This window comes from Onychomys torridus, chromosome 21 (assembly GCF_903995425.1).
Source record: "Onychomys torridus chromosome 21, mOncTor1.1, whole genome shotgun sequence".
NCBI lineage: Eukaryota > Metazoa > Chordata > Mammalia > Rodentia > Cricetidae > Onychomys > Onychomys torridus.
This window is the reverse complement of record NC_050463.1, coordinates 8,839,564-8,857,833: the sequence shown is the minus strand read 5'-3', so window position 1 is coordinate 8,857,833 and position 18,270 is coordinate 8,839,564. Positions and strand designations below refer to the sequence as shown.

The following is an 18,270-nucleotide window of genomic DNA, read 5'->3' as shown; positions in this document are numbered from 1 at the left end:
TAGTTGGTGAGACTTTATGTTTTAATACATTGTTGGTTTTTGAAAATGTGCGACTGACAAGGATGTGTATATATATATATATATATATATATATATATATATATATATATATATATATAATTTTGTTGAGTGGATTGTTCTGAAGATGTCTTTTAGGACCATTTGGTTTATGATGTTATTTAACTACAATGTTCCTTTTTGTTTAGATTTTTTTTCCAGACTCTGATTGCAGTGTAAACCAATTGAAATTCAACTCCTTGTCAAAAGATGAACCTTTTAATCAATTAATGCTATGCTTCCTTCCTTCCAAAGTCATCTCTTTATTGCCTCTTGTCCTCAGTTCCCTTTCTTCTCTTCCTCTTACAGGAAGTACATCTGTGATGATCAGATTTAATGGATAGAGCCCTGGAGAAAGTATTTGTGAATTTTTGTTTGTTTGTTTGTTTTTCGAGACAGGGTTTCTCTGGGTAGCTTTGCGCCTTTCCTGGAACTCACTCTATAGACCAGGCTGGCCTCGAACTCACAGAGATCGCCTGGCTCTGCCTCCCGAGTGCTGGGATTAAAGGCGTGCGCCACCAACGCCTGGCTTGTTTTGTGAATTTAATAGTTTACATTGGTTAAAACTTTAATATGACTGTGGAAGACTTGTCCCTCCTGTGAATGTTAAGGTGCTGAAGGAGAGATTTCATGGTAGAAGGAGCTGTGGAAGTCATAGCAAGTTCGAGGGGGTCTACTTATTTGGCATCTCTCCCTTATCACCAGGAAATATTCCTCTGTGAAGTTTCCTATGCAGCAGTGTGTGTGACCCTGAGATGTGAGGATATGTTTACTCTTGATAATGTAGGTTATCTTTTTAATCTGGGGCAAAGTAAGGTCTCTGTCTCCAGTTCAAGATCTGTTCCTCCTCATGAATCCTTTATAGAATATTGCTTCCAGGTAATTCTATTTTATACATTCATTCAGTAAGTGCATTTATCACAAATTCTTTAGTTGGCACATCAGGCCCTAGTTCTTCGTATTGTATCTTCACTGACCCGGGACCTTCCTGTTATGGTCATGGGTTTTCTTTAAGGGCACTGAATCTGGGATGTCCAAAAGCCAACCTATGGCACTATTTTATGTGGAATAAACAGTAGCAGCTCACCGATCACGAGGAAGCCAGTCTTTGCACTAAAATCCCAGAGGGTGTTCACCTTAAATGCAATTATCCCTCAGGTTTACTCCAAAGGGACCGCCTGGGTTACGATTGGGTGTTGCTTTTATCTATCATTTTTATTTGCTCTCGTGACAGGAAAGGATGTTGGTCCTGCTACTCATGAATAAGAAGGCGGGTCCAGCAGCTTTTGCCAATCAGGGACGCTGTTACTTCCTTGCTGGAACTGTCAAATGAGGAACAAGAATGTTCTGGGGTTTCCGCCCCTGGCTCCATTTTTGAATCCGGTGTAGCTTTTGTGAGGTGTGTGACAGCTGGTGTCAGTCAGTGTCACCTATTCTGACGTCAGGCCCCTCAGAGAGGACCACTGAATGCGTCCGAAGCAGGAAATGGTGAGTGCGCGGTGGCTCCTGGGGTCACGGGCCTTGGTGCAGCCTGGCGCCGCCGCTTAGACAGTCCCTTGGCACTTTGCTTCAGAGTCTAAGGTGGAGTCTGGCACCGGGGAGCAGGCAGCCGGCAGTCGGGAGGCCCCTCCTATCCTGTCGCTGTGAAAAGGCTTCATTCCGGTCCCCAGCCTGCCATGGAAATCCGCGATGAACCTGCGCCTCCGCAGACAAAGCAGCGCTACCGGGTTGGTGACAAGGAGTCCAGGCTGTGCTGTGAAGGGACATGGATGGTGAGCGTTGCTGCCCGTCTGCCCTTGCACACTTGTGTTTGATCTGCTTTATTGTTTCCTGTGATCTCTTTGGTGTTGTATTGGTTTTACTCTAGGCTGCTTCTGCAAACAGAAGGGGTCTGTAATGTGAGTTTATTTTTATTTTATTTTAGTTTTAGGTTTTTCTGTCCTGGAGCTCCATATGTAGCTGTCGATGACCTTGAACTTGTGGTCCACTTTCGTTCACTTCCCAAGTTTTGGGGTCACTACACTTGGTTTGATGTGCTGGGGAGGAAACAGAGGGAGGGAGTTCCTGCGTATTAAGTAAATACGCTACCAAGTGAGCCACATCCTCAGCCCTGCTGTGCAATTTTAAAAGTAGGTCGTTTTTCTCCCCAAGATTCTGGCAAGAAGATCCCAAGACCTGAGTTTCCTAAGCAGCAGGTGTGACACTGATTGCTTAGCATAATCCTCTTTTATGGAAAACACTGAATGCATACTAATGTGGTAACTGGGAGGTTTTTTGTGAGGCAGCGTTTTATTATGTAGCTTTTGCTGGCTTGGAACTTGCTATGTTGATGACGCTGGCCTTGGACTGACCAAGATCAGCTTGCCTCTGGCTCCCAAGAGCTAGGATTAAAGATAAATGCCATCATACCCAGCCTTGGGATATAAAATGTTATCAAGTATGTTATCATGATTCTCTGAATTTTGGGGTGTCTATTATAATGCCACCTTTCTAATCTCTTAATGGGTGTCTTCTCTCTCTTGTTTAATTTGGCTAAGGGCTTATCAGTCATGTTTATCTTTTCAGACACCAGCTCTTAATTTTTCAATTCTATTTTTTTTTTATATTTAGGTTTTTTGTTTTTTTTTTTTTCTCATATATAAGCTAGTGTTTTGCTGGCAAGAAAGGATGTGCAGCATGTTTGGCATGTGCACAGAGGTCAGAAGAAAGCATTACATTCCCCCCTGAAAATGAAGTTATAGGTGGCTCTGATCCACTGTGTTGGTCCTGGGAACTGAACTCAGATCCTCCTTTGAGTCATCCACTTCCGTGGGGGGATTTTGTGTGTGTGTTTTTTTCTTCCTTCCCACTTTTGTTTCATTAATTTCAGCCTTGATCTTCATTACTTCTTCCATTTAGTGATTTGGAGTTTTAGTTCTTGTTTTCTCGATACCTAAGGTCCTGCTTTAGGTTGTTCATCAGAGAGCTGATTTTTTTTTTGAAAAACGTATTTTGTTTGGTGTGCTCATATGCGTGCATTCGTGTGTGAGTGAGTGAGTGAGTGTGTGTGTGTGTGTGTGTGTGTGTGTGTTCTCCTGTGCATGTGTGGGTGTGTACTTGGGTTTTTGCAGAGGGCAGAAGAAGCTGTTGGATTCTCTAGAGCTGGAATTATATTCAGTTGTAAGCCACCCATTGTGGGAACTGAGAACCAACCTTGAATCCTTTGGAAGAGCCATAAGCATCCTAAGTGCTGAGCCGTCTCTCCAGCTTCCTGGCTGATCCCCCCGCCTCCCCCGCAAAATATATACTCATATTTTGTAGGAAATGCTTGCAGAATAATAATGTCCTAACTCCCAAGATGATGCATTCCCTTTGATCCCCAAAGAGGGATGTGTAGATCTCATCCCATTGTGCAGGGATAAAAATGACATGATGGTCTTCAAGGTAACAGCAGATTCTTCTTGCAAACCTGGGGGGGCAAGATACAGTTTCATTAGTATCATCCCTCTAGCATGAAGCCAGGGCTTTGTGCTTTGGGTTTAGAAACTTGGGTGCAGGAGAATAAGGGGGGTATGAACCCTGAGATTCTTGCCTGTGGAACTGGGAGGAGATGAGGTCCTGCCTTAAACCTGCAAGGGGACAGGTAGGCTTCTGCTGCCTGGCGGGCTTAGGTCTGAGCAGTAAAGAGCCCCTAATTCCAGACTTGCAACTTGCAGGCCTATGGGACTCTATTGCCTGAGGACAAGTCAGAGGTCTAGAGTTTTCTTTGGGACTTTAAGGGGAGTTAAGGCATGAGTGAGAGGTAAATAGCATGGTCATTGGTGTGTGTGTGTGTGTGTGTGTGTGTGTGTGTGTGTGTGTGTGTGTGTATTGCAGTCTTAGACAAGAGTCCTTTCAGTCAGAAGTAGTGCAGAAAGATACACTGAACTCCCTGCCACATGAGATGAAAACCCCAGTTTTCCGGTTATGCAGATTGGAGGTCATGGTGGAGCCACTAAGGTAGAAATCACAGAGAATGCATGGGTGATAGCTCATCACTGGTTGAAAGTCAGAGTGTTCTAGATCCCTGGCAGAAAGCTGAGGGATCAAGGTAAGAGATCAGAATCCCAGATCCTCACTAGTACATGTTCTGTGACATGGTAGGACCTGGAGGGGCCAGGGTGGACAGGGAACTGTAAATGTGCTTGATACTATTCATAAAGTCTTCCTCCTTATCTCTGAGACCCAGAGACACCCCCCAAATATCAGGAGGTCCTGGAGGCAGTAGGAGGGAGGCCTCTGAAAGCCAACATCAGGGGCCTCCACTACTCTTCCAGGGTGCGCAGCTAGTGATATGGAGGTTTTCTTGATCAGCACAGAAAACAACAGCATCAGAGAAGGTCATTTTCAGTGGGCTTTGCTCTGAGACCCCCGAGTGAAGAGCTGGGGGGGGGGGGAGAAAATCCCTCTTATCTGGTGTTGTTGTTGTCTTTGCTTTTTTGGTTTGTTTGTTTGTTTGTTTGTTTCCAAGACATAGTTTCCCTGTGTAGCACTGGCTGCCCTGGAACTCACTCTGTAGACCTGGCTGGCCTCAAGCTCAGAGATCCACCTGCCTCTGCCTCCCAGTTGCTGGGATTAAAGGTGTGCACCACCACCACCTAGCCTCTCTTGTATTTTTTTTTTTAACCATAGGAAGATGAGTTATAAATTTCCCTATTAGTACTGTCTTCATTGTATTTTTTCTGTTTTCTTACATTGTGCCTTCATATTCATTTAATTCAAGGAAGCACTTGATCTCCTTTCATTCTTCAATGACCATTCCTCATTCAGTAGTGTGTTATTTAATCTCTATTCGTTTGTAGATTTTCTGTAATTTCTGTTGCTGTTGGCTTATTGCATTGTGATCAGATAGAATACAAGACATCCTTTTAGGCTTTCTTCATTTGTTGAAACTTGCTTTGTATCCTCATATAAAGACTTTCCATTAGTTGCTTAGAAGTGTGTATGTTTGAGTGGAATATTCTTTGTGTGTTTAATTGGTTCATTTTGTTTGTTTGTTTGTTTGTTTATTGGCTGTTTGTGACTCAATCTCAATTATATAGCTCCAGTTGGCCTGGAACTTGCTATATAGACCAGGGTGGTCTGAAATTCATGGAGATCTACCTGTCTCTGCCTTGTGTGTGCTGGGATTAAAGGCATACCCTACCACATCTGACCTCATTGTGTCATTTAACTACAGATTTTCTTTATTTTTTCTTATCTAGTTCATTAGTTGACTGGTGAGTTGGGTATTCAAGTCATGGAGTATTACTGAATTCAAATTAATCTCTGACTTTATGTGTAGTCATTCTGTGATGGCATTCTATTGGAGATATGACCAATCATCTTTTCAAGTCAGACAGGAAACCAACAATAGACTAAAGTATGGCTACTACCAAAGTCCAGCTTGCTGAACCAATGAGTTTTATTGGGATGATTACAGAAATGTAAGTGAAGAGTTACTTACGGGGTCAGAAATGAATCAAAGACAACTGCATCACCAAAGCCAACCCATAGGATGGATAATAGCTTAGGAATGCTGGTTACTCAGAGAACCTTGCATAGCCTGTGGGCAGCTCAGCAGGTTGGACACTGTCCTTTGCAGATACTTCAACTGGTTTGACCTTCTTTCAAGCAGGTTGGCTAGTCTCTGCTTTTTCCAGGCTGCTCTGCTTGTAAGAAGGAACCAAACTGAAGCCATTTGAATAGAACTTCCATTTTGATGATAGGTCAAATAAAGTTTAACTTTCCAAGACCTTCCTAGGTAACTGACATTACTGACATCCTGGTTGCCAAGTTGAGGCATGAATGATGGGCAAACTGCCCAGCCACGAGAGTAAAACAACCAATGAGAAGAAATATGTCTTGGAAAGCTCCTGATCCCTGAATCCCAGTTGGTGGAAAATATAACTGTAACATGGCACAGATATTTGTGGGTTTTGTCTTTAAAAAACTGTAATATTCTGCTTTAGGGTCACAGTTCTGCTCTCGAGTTTGTTCTGTATCCAAACTGGTGTTTGAATTATGTTGCATCCAAGCAGACATCATAACATGCTGGTCTGAGTCTCTTCCATGCAGCTGAGCTGGTCTGCAAGGCTTCTAGGCAGCTCACTTAGTCTGGAAGTGTCTCTCTTTTTGAGACAGTGTTTCACTGTGTAGCTCTGACTGTCCTGGAACTCATTATGTTGACCAGGATAGTCTCCATCCACCTGCCTCTGCCTCCCAAATGCTGGGATTAAAGGTGTGCACCAGTATGTCTGACCATTAATAGCTCCTAATGTTATTGTCTTAATCCCTGCCAGGTGGTGATAGCACACACCTTTAATCCCAGCACTTGGGAGGCAGAGACAAGCAGATCTTTGGGTTTGAGGCCAGCCTGGTCTACATAATGAGTTCCAGGACAGCCAGGGCTACACAGAGAAATGATGTCTCAGGGGAAAAGAAAATCTTAATTCCTACCTTAACATCGAGGATAGATAGCATCTTAGGGTAAAAGAGTTTAAACTGGTCTTCCATGCAAATAAATAAGAAAGCATAGTTATTGTTTATCTGATAAAATAGACTTCAAACCATAACTAGTCAAAAGAGATAAAGCGTGTAATTTCATATTCATTATCGGAATAATCCACCAAAAGGAAATTTCAACACTAAACACATTCAGCAAACACAGGTACACCCAATTTTGTGAAAAACATACCACTAGATCTAAAATTAGAGGTAATGGATGACATCAGTAACCCACTATTACCAGATGACTCATTCATCTGGTCAAAAAGCTAACCAAAGAAACATTGCATCATAAATCAATGGACCTAGTAGACATGTGCTGGAACAATACAGCCAAACACTAAAGAATACACAATCTTCTCAGGAGCCTGTGGAACTTTCTTCAAACTCTACCACATTAGGACGCAAAGAGAGTCTACAAATATGGAGAAATTGCATTCTATTTGACCAAATGGACTAAAGGTGTTTATTATCAGCAAAAGAACTACAAAAAGTACACAGACTCATGGAAACTGAACAACACATTACTAAATTATAATTAGATCAAGGAACAAATCAAGAAGGAAATTTTTAAGTTCCTAAAATTAAATAAAAAAACACAGTATAACCAAGTCTATGGGACAGAATGAAGGCGGTTTTAAGGGAAGTTTATAGCATTGGTTACCTACATTTAAAAAATTTAATACATCACAAATTTATAAATTAATAATGCATCAAACTCTGTGGAAAATTTTTTTTAAAAAGGAAGGAAGGACATCTTCACACTTTTTTTTCTTGGACCCAGTCTTTTTTTTTTCTCTTTCCTTTTTGATAATTTATTTTGAGACAAAATCTTGTAGCCTATGCTGACCTCAAGCTAATGATCCCCCTGTTTCAGTCTCATGACTATCAAGACTGCAGGTATGCATTGCCATACTTGGCTTAACTACCTCAATTTTTGTAGGGTTATTGGTAGCAAACCTTAAAACTTAACAAGACAAGCAGACTGAGAGTTCTTTACATGTTCATCAATATCAATTTTCTTTTCTTTTCTTTCTTCCTTCCTTCCTTCCTTCCTCCCTCCCTCCCTCCCGCCCTCCCTTCCTTCCTTCCTTCCTTCCTTCTTCCCTCCCTCCCTCCCTCCCTCCCTTCCTTCCTTTCTTTCTTTTATTTGTTTTGGTTTTTTTGAGACAGGATTTCTCTGTGAAGCAGTCCTGGCTGTCTTGGTATTCACTCTAGACCACTCACAGAGATCCTGCTTCTGCCTCCCCAGTGCTGGAACTAAAGGCGTGTGCCACCACTGCCTGGCAGTGCTCATCACTTTTTCACATAACAAGTCCTATTGAGAAGTATAAGCTCATAGGACCATAGCCAACATATACATTGAGAGAAGAGAAAGGGACCTTAGAGAGGGTCAGAAAGTGCATGAGTTGCAAGTGTGGGGTCTTCAGATATATTGGCAGGTTCCATCTCACAATATCAGAGCTCAGCCTACCGAAAATGACATATGTTGCTGCTGATGATTTTAGTCCAAAGTTATACCAGTACCCCTCTTTAATAATCTTCCTAAAATATCCAGACTGTGGGTTTGAACAGGGTCAGGTCACCAATTAATGCTTGGGGCTTTGAAAGGAAGGATTTGGTTGCTAAGGGATAGAGCATACACAGAGGGTTCTGTGTTTTGACTGATAGGGTTATACTTGGAAAGCCTTGCTCACTGCATGTATCCTTTCCCGTCATGCATCTGATATTAATCATATGCCTTATTCAGATGGAAAATGGTAAAAAAGACTTTCCTTAGATATTAATTTTGAGAGCACCGTTTGCCTTATGGTACATGTGCTCCAAAGTAGTTCATTACTTTCAGGCCATTTTCCATTGTTACCAGATGTGTTCCAAAATGTAATTGAATATATATATGGATATATGGTGTTACTAGAGGGACTAACATATTGCCAATTTTAAAGCATGAAACCTGATATGGGATGTGGTCCAAGGTTGCCTACAGAAGATTTTTACTGCATTATTCAGAGAGGACTGGGTGCAAAACCCAGGTAAAGTCTCAGATTGCTTAATTTGTTCTGCTCCTGTCTGTCTCACTATTGTCCCATGCTAGGAACTAATGCCATACCAGTTACAGCTGCTTTCTTGTCACCTTGTGTCTAAAACTTTAAGCTTGCTTACACGCTTTTCATTTACTCAAATACTTCATTGTTGTTTAACACAAGTTCCTTTATGTTCCTGGGCCCAGGATAGAGTGAAGCTAGGTTCTTGTCCAAATTAGCAAAGTAATGGTTCCCACCTCAGTTACAGACCGAGTCCTTGTTCCCCTCTGGCCCTTCCTGAGCTGCACCTCTTCTGTAAGCATTTCTTTCATCATTTGTTGTCTTTACAATATCTACAGAATGATCTGTTCAGATTTGCTTCTTCCAGGATGCTGACCTCTCTTTTTCTCTGCCTCTTATAAAAGAAAAAAGAAAAAAATGATCAAAAAGTTTATTTCTTCTCATGGTTGAAGGGTTCAATAAATCATGACAGAAACCTTAAAGCAAGAGTGTAAAACACATGACCAAATCACAACCACAATCAAGAATAGAGTAATGAGTTCCTTCTTCCTCTAATATAATTCTGCATACAAGTCAGAGAATGCTTCCACACACTGTGAGTGGGGTTTCTCACATTAATTCATGTAATCACTATAGTTTCTCAAGTTAACCTTTATCTGCATAGCCACTTAGGAATGTCTTCAGAAGCATATGCCCTAGATAGATGACAGGATGCCTGTATCCTGTCAGCCTATCAGTTAAAACCAACCATCTTAATATGTGCTCTGTTTTAGGAGCCCGTGACCTTTGAGGATGTGGCTGTGAACTTTACCTCAGGAGAGTGGACTTTATTGGATTCTAGTCAAAGAAAGCTCTACAGAGATGTGATGAAGGAAAACTTTCTGAACCTGATCTCCATAGGTAAAATAACACACTATGCTTCCTTTGGTTATTCATTCAGACAACTTTTTCCTGCTGATGTGTATAGTGTTTGTGGCTTGAAATATTGAAAGGGAACATGTAGTGAATTTAATGAGTCTGGTCACATCATAAGATTTAGAATGTAATAAATTTTTATAATGTTGACTGTGCCATAATAATTTCTTTGGGTTTACTTCTAGAGAAAACACAAGAAGATATTGAAGAGGACTACCAGAATCTCAGAAGAAATCTGGGGTAATTTATACTCAAAGGAGAGGAATTTACATCAAACATTTGAGAATGATAGGACAACTGAGAACCTAGTAAATTATCCAATCATATCTAAGTATAAATTAATTCTAACATAGATATTTATAAAACTGCATTGGATGTGAGCATTCAGAAATTGATTATCCTGTCTCTGTAATTTCTGAATGTCACCAAATGTGATATAATATTTTGCTATGTGAGATTTTTCAGTGGTTCATTACATAAAATCTTGCCTCCTACTCAAAAGTATTTGATGTATTTTTATGATGTTTTCTCAGGGCATTATATATAAGGGTTGTTTTGTTGTTGTTATCTTGGTTTTTAGAATTAATCTTTTTTATGTATGCTCTTTGCATGTATGTCTGTGTATCACATCCATGAAGTGCTTCTGGAGGCCAGAAGAGGGCATACGATCCCCATCTCCTGGTTTCAGACAGTTGTGAGCCACCATGTGGGAGCTGGGAATCAAACATTCCTCTTAACTTCTGAGTCACCTCACTAGCCTCAGAAGAGCTGTTTCTAATTGGCTTTTTAATGCTGAGATAAACACCAGGACAAAAGACAACTTGAAAAAGAAAGGGCTTGTTCAGGTTCCTGTTCTGACTTCAGGATCATAGTCACACATCCTGGGAAGTGAAGGCAAGAGCTCATGCTGGTCAGGAACCTGAAGACTGGGACTGAAACAGGAATATAGAAGAACACTGTTTACTGGGTTGTTCCTCAAGACTTACTCAGCTTCATTTCTTATAGAACTCAGGCCCATATGCTCACGGGTGGCACCCACAGTAGGCTAGGCCCTCACATCAAGTATTAATCAAGAAAATACCCCCACAGAATTGCCTACAGGCTAATCTAATGGAACCATTTTCTCAATTGGAACCTAACCAGCACAACTGACTCCTTGTCATCTTGGCATATAGATTCACCACTATTATACCATAAGTTTTCCTTTCTTCTTTGTCTTATGATCTCATGTTAATGTCACAATATAAATCAGAGCATAACTTTAGGAATCCCACAGTCTTAAAAAAATTATACATCAATATTCAGTGTCTCTTAAATACAAAATGTCTCCTCTGTGGGCTCCTGTAAAATAAAATATAAGATATGCACTTTTTACTTCAGAGGGAAGAAGCAGAGCACAGTTACAATTAGATAAAAACAAACCCATAATTCAATGTTAACCAAATTCTGTAGCTCATTGTACCTCATCTGGGCTTCACGCATGTAGCCTCATCTCCAAAGGACTTAGGGTACACATTTCTGTCTCTGCCATACACAGCATACATCACTTGACTCACAGGCTTGGGCTGGCTCCAGTCCACAACTGTTGCTATCCTTGGCAGTCATCCATGGTATTGACATCTCTCATATGCTGGGCTCCATACTGGTTGCAGCTTTACCATTCACTGTGAACTCTCTTCAGGAACTCCAACCTTGACCTTTGGTGCAAAAATCTCATCTGTTCTCAAACCCTTCATTCTTCATGTTGCCACTGCACCTGGGGTTCACCTTCAGCAGTGAAATATCCTGGCCTTTTATCCTCCTTGTCTCAGCTTCTCTCGATGACCCCTTCATTCCTATAGTTCTCATGCTGCCAAAATCAATACCACCTGACAGAATTTTACCCATTGCCATGTTTTGCTCCCAGTTTGAAGTGCAGCCTTGGCCCCTTGTGGTATCTGTGCTGACTGAAATCTCTAAAGATTTCACCTCAATGCTGGTTGTTTATCATAGCTGATTCTTTAGCCCCAACTGACCAGAAAGCATAGATTTGTAATACAAAATATCTCTTGAACCACTCTGATAGAGTTTTTGGGGTATTCTTAAACACCCCTTTGAGGGTTTGCTTGGATGTTATAGCATGGGAGCACAGCTACTCATACACCATTAACTTAAGACTAGTGTTCTTCTACTCTGGGAAGGTTATCCTCTTTGACAAAGCACAGGGCTTCAGGAGGGATACACTTGGAGCTGTGAGAGTAGAAGGGGACACTTCCTCACCAGCCACATCAGCTAAATCAACCCCGGTGATCAAGGGGGTAACATAAGTTGCAGCCTGGTCACTCTCAGACATCCTTTTGGAACTTGACAAGGCAGGCTATCATTGTCTACATTGCTCTTAACATTCTTACATTCCAGTCTGCCAAAACAGATCATTAAACTTTGAGCATTCTCTGGCTTTTCCAGTTGAAAGTTCTAAGCACTATCACAGTCCTTCCAAAAACAACATGGTCAGTTCTGTAACAGTAATACCCCATGGACCTGGTATCAATTTCTCTTTCAGTTTGCTTCTAGTCCTGTGATAAAAGCCACAACCAAATGTAACTTGGGAAGAGAGGGGCTTATTTTGGCTTACACTTTATGTCAGTGTCTATCATCAAGGGAAGCCAGGCCAGGAGCTTAAGTTGCCCAGGTACCTGGAAGCAGAAACCATGAGGTAGCACTCCTTTCTGGTTTGCTCTGCTGCCTTGTTTCTATAACCCAGGCCACTTACCCAGGGGAGGCACCAATCACAGTAAGGTAGGCCCTTCCGCACAACTCATTATTCAAGAAAGCTCCCTTATAGAGTTACCCCCAGGCAAATCTGATGGAGCCATTTTCTCCATTGAAGTTCCAGCTTCTCAGATGGCCCTATCTTGTGTCATGTTGATAAAAATCTAACCAGCACATGTTATGTATTTCAAATGCCTAAGTGGAGTCATATTTCCTAATATCATGTGATTGTTATTCTTTTATGCTAATACCAGGGCCTTGGCTGAAAATTTTCTCCTTTTATGTTCATAAATCATTTCAGTTTATATATGTGTATGGTTTCATGTGAGTGCATGCCACACATGTCTGAGAAGGATTTATAGACCCAGAAGAGGTCTATAGGTCCTTTGAAGCTGAAGTCATATGCCACTGTGAACCCACCCATAGAGATGCTGAACTTTGGTCTTCTGGAAGAGGGAGAGGTACTCTTAATTACTGAGCTGTTTCTCTGATTCTTCATAATTCTTATGAAAGTAAACAGTCTATTTATTTACTCATAACAGGATCCTTCTATGTGACCCAGACTGACCTTAAATCTGGAGTCTTTCTGCTCTTGCCTCTGGAATATAACTGTAGTGGACCATTGAAGCCAGTCACCAACACTTTCTTTGCCTGATCAAAAATAGACCATCACCAAAGGACTCATTTATTGTAAATGCCTTTTCACACACTAAAGCGTTCACACTGGTGAGAATCTTACTACTGGAAACATGAAAAGGACTTCACTATCTCTAATTCCAATAATGCTTTTCTCGTTTTTTTTTCAGAAGTCAGGTAATTGAGAAAGATGGTGAATATGAACATGATAGTCAATGTGAAAAAAAACAGCAAGAGATCCCAGAACATACTGTTAATGAGGACATTCCCCCTGCTATAACATTATATGAAGACAGTTTGTGTGGCGGAAACATCACTGGTAATTTACCCTCAGATGTGCACCTCAGTGATCAAACTAAAGAGAAACCATTTGAGTATGAGGAGAAGACTTTCAAACATGAGAAATCTTGGGAAGCTATGGGTCATTCTGAGTCATTTCAAGTACATGAAAGTTCTAGAGAGAAATCCTGTGAAAATCAACAATGTAATGCAGCTTGTGGGACTCTCCATTGTGATCAGGATCGGGAGAGGACTTACACTGGAAATGAGCACAATGAGGATGCCTTTCTAAACTGCGAGTATGGCCAGATAGACGAAAGGATCCACACTGAAGTAAAACCATTTGTGTGTAAGCAATGTGGAGAAGCCTTTGTTAATTCCAGTCACCTTATCAGTCATGAACGAATTCATATTGTAGAGAAGTGTTATATTTGCAAACAATGTGGAAAAACATTTAGATATTTGTCATGCTTTCAAAAACATGAAAGAATTCATAGTGGAGAGAGGCCTTATGCCTGTGAGCAATGTGGGAAAGGATTTATTCACTTAAAATACCTTCTCATGCACCAAAGAATACACACTGGAGAGAATTATTATGAATGCAAACATTGTGAAGAAATCTTCACTATTTCCAGTGCTGAAAATGATCCTGAAAAAATTCATTGTGGAGAGAAGCCGTATTCATGTAAGCATTGCGGAAAAGCTTTCACTAGTCCCAATGACTATAATAGCTGTGAACGAATTCACACTGGAGAGAATCCCTTTGTATGTAAAAAATGTGGGAAAGCATTCAAACGTTTGGGTCATTTTATGAATCATGAAAGAATTCATACTGGAGAGAAGCCTTATGCATGTAAACATTGTGGAAAAGCCTTCACCAGTTCCAGTGACCGTAACAGTCATGAAAGAATACACACTGGAGAGAAACCCTTTGTATGTAAAACATGTGGGAAAGCATTCAGTCGTTCTGATTATCTTATCAATCATAGAAGGATACACACTGGAGAGAAGCCTTATTCATGTAAGTATTGTGGAAAGGCCTTCGCTACTTCCAGCGACAGAAACAGCCATGAAAGAATTCATACTGGTGAGAGATCCTTTCTCTGTAAAAAATGTGGAAAAGTATTCATTCTTTCTGGTGATCTAATCAAGCATGAAAGAATTCACACTGGAGAGAAGCCTTATGCATGCAAACATTGTGGAAAAGCTTTCACCACTTCAAGTGCCCGTAACAGTCATGAGAGAATTCACACTGGTGAGAAGCCTTATACATGTAAGCATTGCACAAAAACTTTCACCACTTCCAGTACCCGAAACAGTCATGAAAAAACTCACACTGCAGAGAAGCATTTTGCATGTAACCTTTGTGGGAAAACCTTTAATAGTCAGAGTTCCTATTATACTCATAAAAAAATTCATTCTATGAAAGAGAAACTTTACGTATGTAAACACTGTGGGAAAGAATTTACTTATTGTGGTAATTTCCTCAAGCATGAAAGAATTCACACTATAGAAAACTTGTCCATGTGAGCAATCTGTGAAAGCATCTGTGTCCTGCATACCATCACAAACTCATATAAGGTCTCATAGTGAAGAACTTGCTCAACTATAAACAGTGTGGCCCTCTGTGATCAACTTGCTTTTATTGTGAGGTATGAAAAAAGAAGAAATTTGGGTGACCATGAGATGGCTCAGTTAGGAAAGGTTCTTTTGGGTAGCCTGATGATCTCAGTTTTAACTGTGAAAGTCACATGGTGGAAATAGAGACCCAATTCCCAAAAGTTTTCTTCTTAGTTCCACGTGCACACCATTGAATATTTGTGTGTATGCATACAAATGAAGTGAATAAATACAGTGCTAAAGCAAGAAAAAAATGAAAATTTGAAGTGGAAAAGAGCACTTAAATAGCACAAATATACAAGTATATTCAGGATGAAATCCTGTTCTGATACATTTTAATGCCTGTCTGTTTATTACAGCTAGGGTAGGAGGCTAGCAAAATTGAGTATCCAATACAGAACATTTGAATACCACTTGAGACTTTTAAGGTGAACTTGTTCCAACCAAATGAAAATTTTAATGAAAAAAAAATAAGAAAGCCATGTCATTTTCAGGTGAAGTAAAGCTTTTAAAACATTTTCATGTAGTTAAATCTTATAAAGAGAACTTAAGTTTGTGTAGAATATTTTAGAAATAATCTGAAAGAAGTACAATAAAAATTTTAGCATTTTGATCTTTGATCCATTCTTGTACAAGACTTTTATTATTGCCTTTTTGTTTTTAATCTCGGAGGTAAGATTCGCTTAATAATATTGGCATAATTTTCTGGTCTGCCATTCCTGTCACTGGAAAGACAGACTTCTAAGAAATGATGTCCAACAATAGCTAACATTTAAAGAAATTATTCGGAACCTGGAGAAATGACTCAGTGATTAATAGCATTTGCTACTTGTCCAAGGAGCCTTAGTTTGGTTTCCAGCATGTTTATTGGGTGGCTTTCAAGTAACTTTAGCTTCAGTTGCAGAAGTTCTGAACACCTTCTGGTCCTCTCCAGGTACCTGTACAATCATGTGCGTAAACAAATAAAAAATCTGAAAAGAAAAAGAAAAATTGTTGCTTCAGAGAGATGGCTCAGTAGCTAAGAACACTGACTTCTCTTTCAGGTTTTTTAGTGTTTGTGATTAAAGTATAAAAGTTATTGTTCCCTATTGTAATATTTTCTGTGTCCCTTTACATAGCAAATTAAAAAACTATTAGTTCATTGGTAATTACATTTACATAAAAAAATCATTTTCCTGAATGGGTTTTTTTTTTTTTTGAGACAAGAGTTTCTCTATGTAACCCTAGTTGTCCTGGAACTCGCTCTACAGACCAGGTTGACCTTGAATACACAGAGGACCACCTGCCTCAGCCTCCCAAGTGCTGGGATTAAAGGTGTGCGCCATCACTGCCCGGCCCTGAGTGACATTTATATAGATTATTTTCAAAACTTATTTATTATATCATTTATGAATGTGTCAGTGTTTGTATATGAATATATGCACATGCATGTAAGTTGTCTGGGATCTGGAGAGGGTGTAGGACCTCCTGGAACTAGAGTCAGATTCAGTTTTGGTGCCCTAAAGTGAGTGCTATGACAGTCCTCTGTGAAAACAGCAAGTACCCTTAATCTTCGTGCTGTGTATCCAGACTCCATATTTACATAGATTCTGTGTGTTTTATTAAAGTTTCTTGTGTACTTCAATGATTATATTTTTTCCAATTTTATAAAGTTTTATTGGTGTGTATTCAGTATACATAGCAAAAGGAATACAAAGTGAGTCATAGAGACACTCCATTCCGGTTTATCCTGCACTTTGGCTATATTTACCAATACCCCTGCAATTAGTCTGCAATGATTCTTTGTGTTCCTGTAGCATGTCCTTTTAAAACATTTCAAATCAAGCCAGATGTAGTCAATAATATCAACAATATTTCATCTGTGAGTGTTGAGCAGACACAGACCAGTATTAACACTGGTTAGCAAAGTGCCTGGCACCGAGATTTGGGTTTGGGAACAGGACTGCCTCTTGAACTGATTATGTTCCATCTTCAAATCACTGCATCCCACAAAGCAAACCACCTGGCTTCTACACCAAATCCTGTCCACGGTATTAGGCAGGAACTGTATCTTATTTGGAGACCCACCCAAACTGTCATTTAATAAATTCAACTTTACTATGACTGTTGCATGCATGGCACCTGACAGTTGAGGTCCGCACCTTTAATACCAGCACTTAGGAGGCAGAGGCAGGAGGATCTCTGTGAGGCCAGCCTGGTCTACAGAGCGAGTGCCAAGACAGCCAGAGCTGTTAAGCAGAGAAACCCTGACTGGGGGGGGGGGGGAGAAAATGTTGACATTGTTGCACTGTAGGAATTGGCCAGGTCACATTTCAGTCTCTAGAACAGCTGTTCTCAACCTACAGGACATAACCCCAAACACAGGGGTTGGCCTGAGACCACTAGAAATGGGTATTTACATTACATCTCAGAACAGTATCAAAATTACAGTTATGAAATAGAAACAGAAATAATCTTATGGTTAGCAGTCACAACCTGAGGAACTGTATTAAAGTTAGTCTAAGGAAACCTAACTTGTTAATACAGGACACTTCAAGGAAGGCAGAGCATGCAGCTGCAGACTATAGATTCCTCCAAATTTAAAATTCAGTTTGTTTCTTGCCAGGTGTGGTAGTGCACACCTTTAATCCCAGCACTTAGGAGGCAGGATAAGGTGGATCTCTGTGAGTTCCAGGCTGGCCTGGTCTACACAGTGAGTTCCAGGACAGCCAGGACTGTTTGGAGACTCTGTTTCAAAAACATCAAAAATTAGGATTTTTTTTTTTTTAATTTTTCTGTGTAGCCCTGGCTGTCTTGGTATGGTACTGTGTGGTTCTTGAGGGTTGTAAACAGAAATTTTTGCTTTAATAATAAAAAAAATTATGTAAACAACCATACAATTTCCTATGCAAAGGAAGCAATGTGTAACTCCCAAATGAACAGCAGGACTTCCTGATTCAGCACACTTTGGACCCTTCTCTAATATCACAGAAATGTAAATAAGCCCAGTTAAAACATGGCTGAAGCATTCCATGAAGCTTTTACACAAAAAGCAGTTAATTTATGTTTTTTGTTACACCAGTCACCCAGTGCAAGCAATCGAGGAAAATCAGACTGAGATTTAATTGCTCTTAGAAGTAATTATCATCTTTGAAGCTTCTGGAAATTAGTATGCAGTTACTTGTCTTTCAATTCCAACACAATTCAACTGAACTGCCAGTCTACAGAACTGACATTAGACATGTGATCAAATAAAATGTTAAAAAAAGAACACTCCCAACATATGTATTAAATTATTAGATTTGCGTACTTGTTATCAGTACTTTTCATTAATACATCTGAAATCAGAGGTTCTAAGCCCAGACTGGCCTCAAGCTAGCAACCCTCCTGCCTCTAGCTCATAAGTGCTGGGGTCGCAGACATACACTCATCGAATAACTTTTAAAGTGGACATTTTACTTGGATTTTGAAGAACAAATGTTTG

General features: G+C 40.3%; 1 protein-coding gene across 3 annotated transcripts; it reads left to right on the top strand.

Moving 5' to 3' along the window:
• Positions 1-1,412: 1,412 nt before the first annotated feature.
• Positions 1,413-15,960, top strand: LOC118571944 (zinc finger protein 709-like). Of its 3 annotated transcripts, none has more exons than XM_036171313.1 (5): positions 1,413-1,545; positions 1,631-1,784; positions 9,380-9,506; positions 9,707-9,761; positions 13,079-15,960. In XM_036171313.1, exons 2-5 carry the CDS (start codon positions 1,734-1,736, stop codon positions 14,715-14,717), a joined length of 1,872 nt encoding a protein of 623 aa, XP_036027206.1. In that variant the 5' UTR covers positions 1,413-1,545; positions 1,631-1,733; the 3' UTR covers positions 14,718-15,960. The 3 variants fall into 3 exon arrangements, with proteins under 3 accessions (XP_036027206.1, XP_036027205.1, XP_036027207.1); XM_036171312.1 differs by having other exon boundaries at positions 1,631-1,829; XM_036171314.1 differs by lacking the exon at positions 1,631-1,784 and having other exon boundaries at positions 13,079-15,959.
• Positions 15,961-18,270: the final 2,310 nt, after the last annotated feature.

What these genes read in the sequence shown, in the direction of transcription:
- LOC118571944 (XM_036171312.1), top strand. Translation starts at nt 1,734, where the DNA reads ATGGAAATCCGCGATGAACCTGCGCCTCCGCAGACAAAGCAGCGCTAC. An exon ending in GCTGTGAAGGGACATGGATG is followed by an intron (nt 1,830 to 9,379) that starts GTGAGCGTTGCT and finishes GCTCTGTTTTAG; the next exon opens with GAGCCCGTGACCTTTGAGGA. An exon ending in AATCTCAGAAGAAATCTGGG is followed by an intron (nt 9,762 to 13,078) that starts GTAATTTATACT and finishes TTTTTTTTTCAG; the next exon opens with AAGTCAGGTAATTGAGAAAG.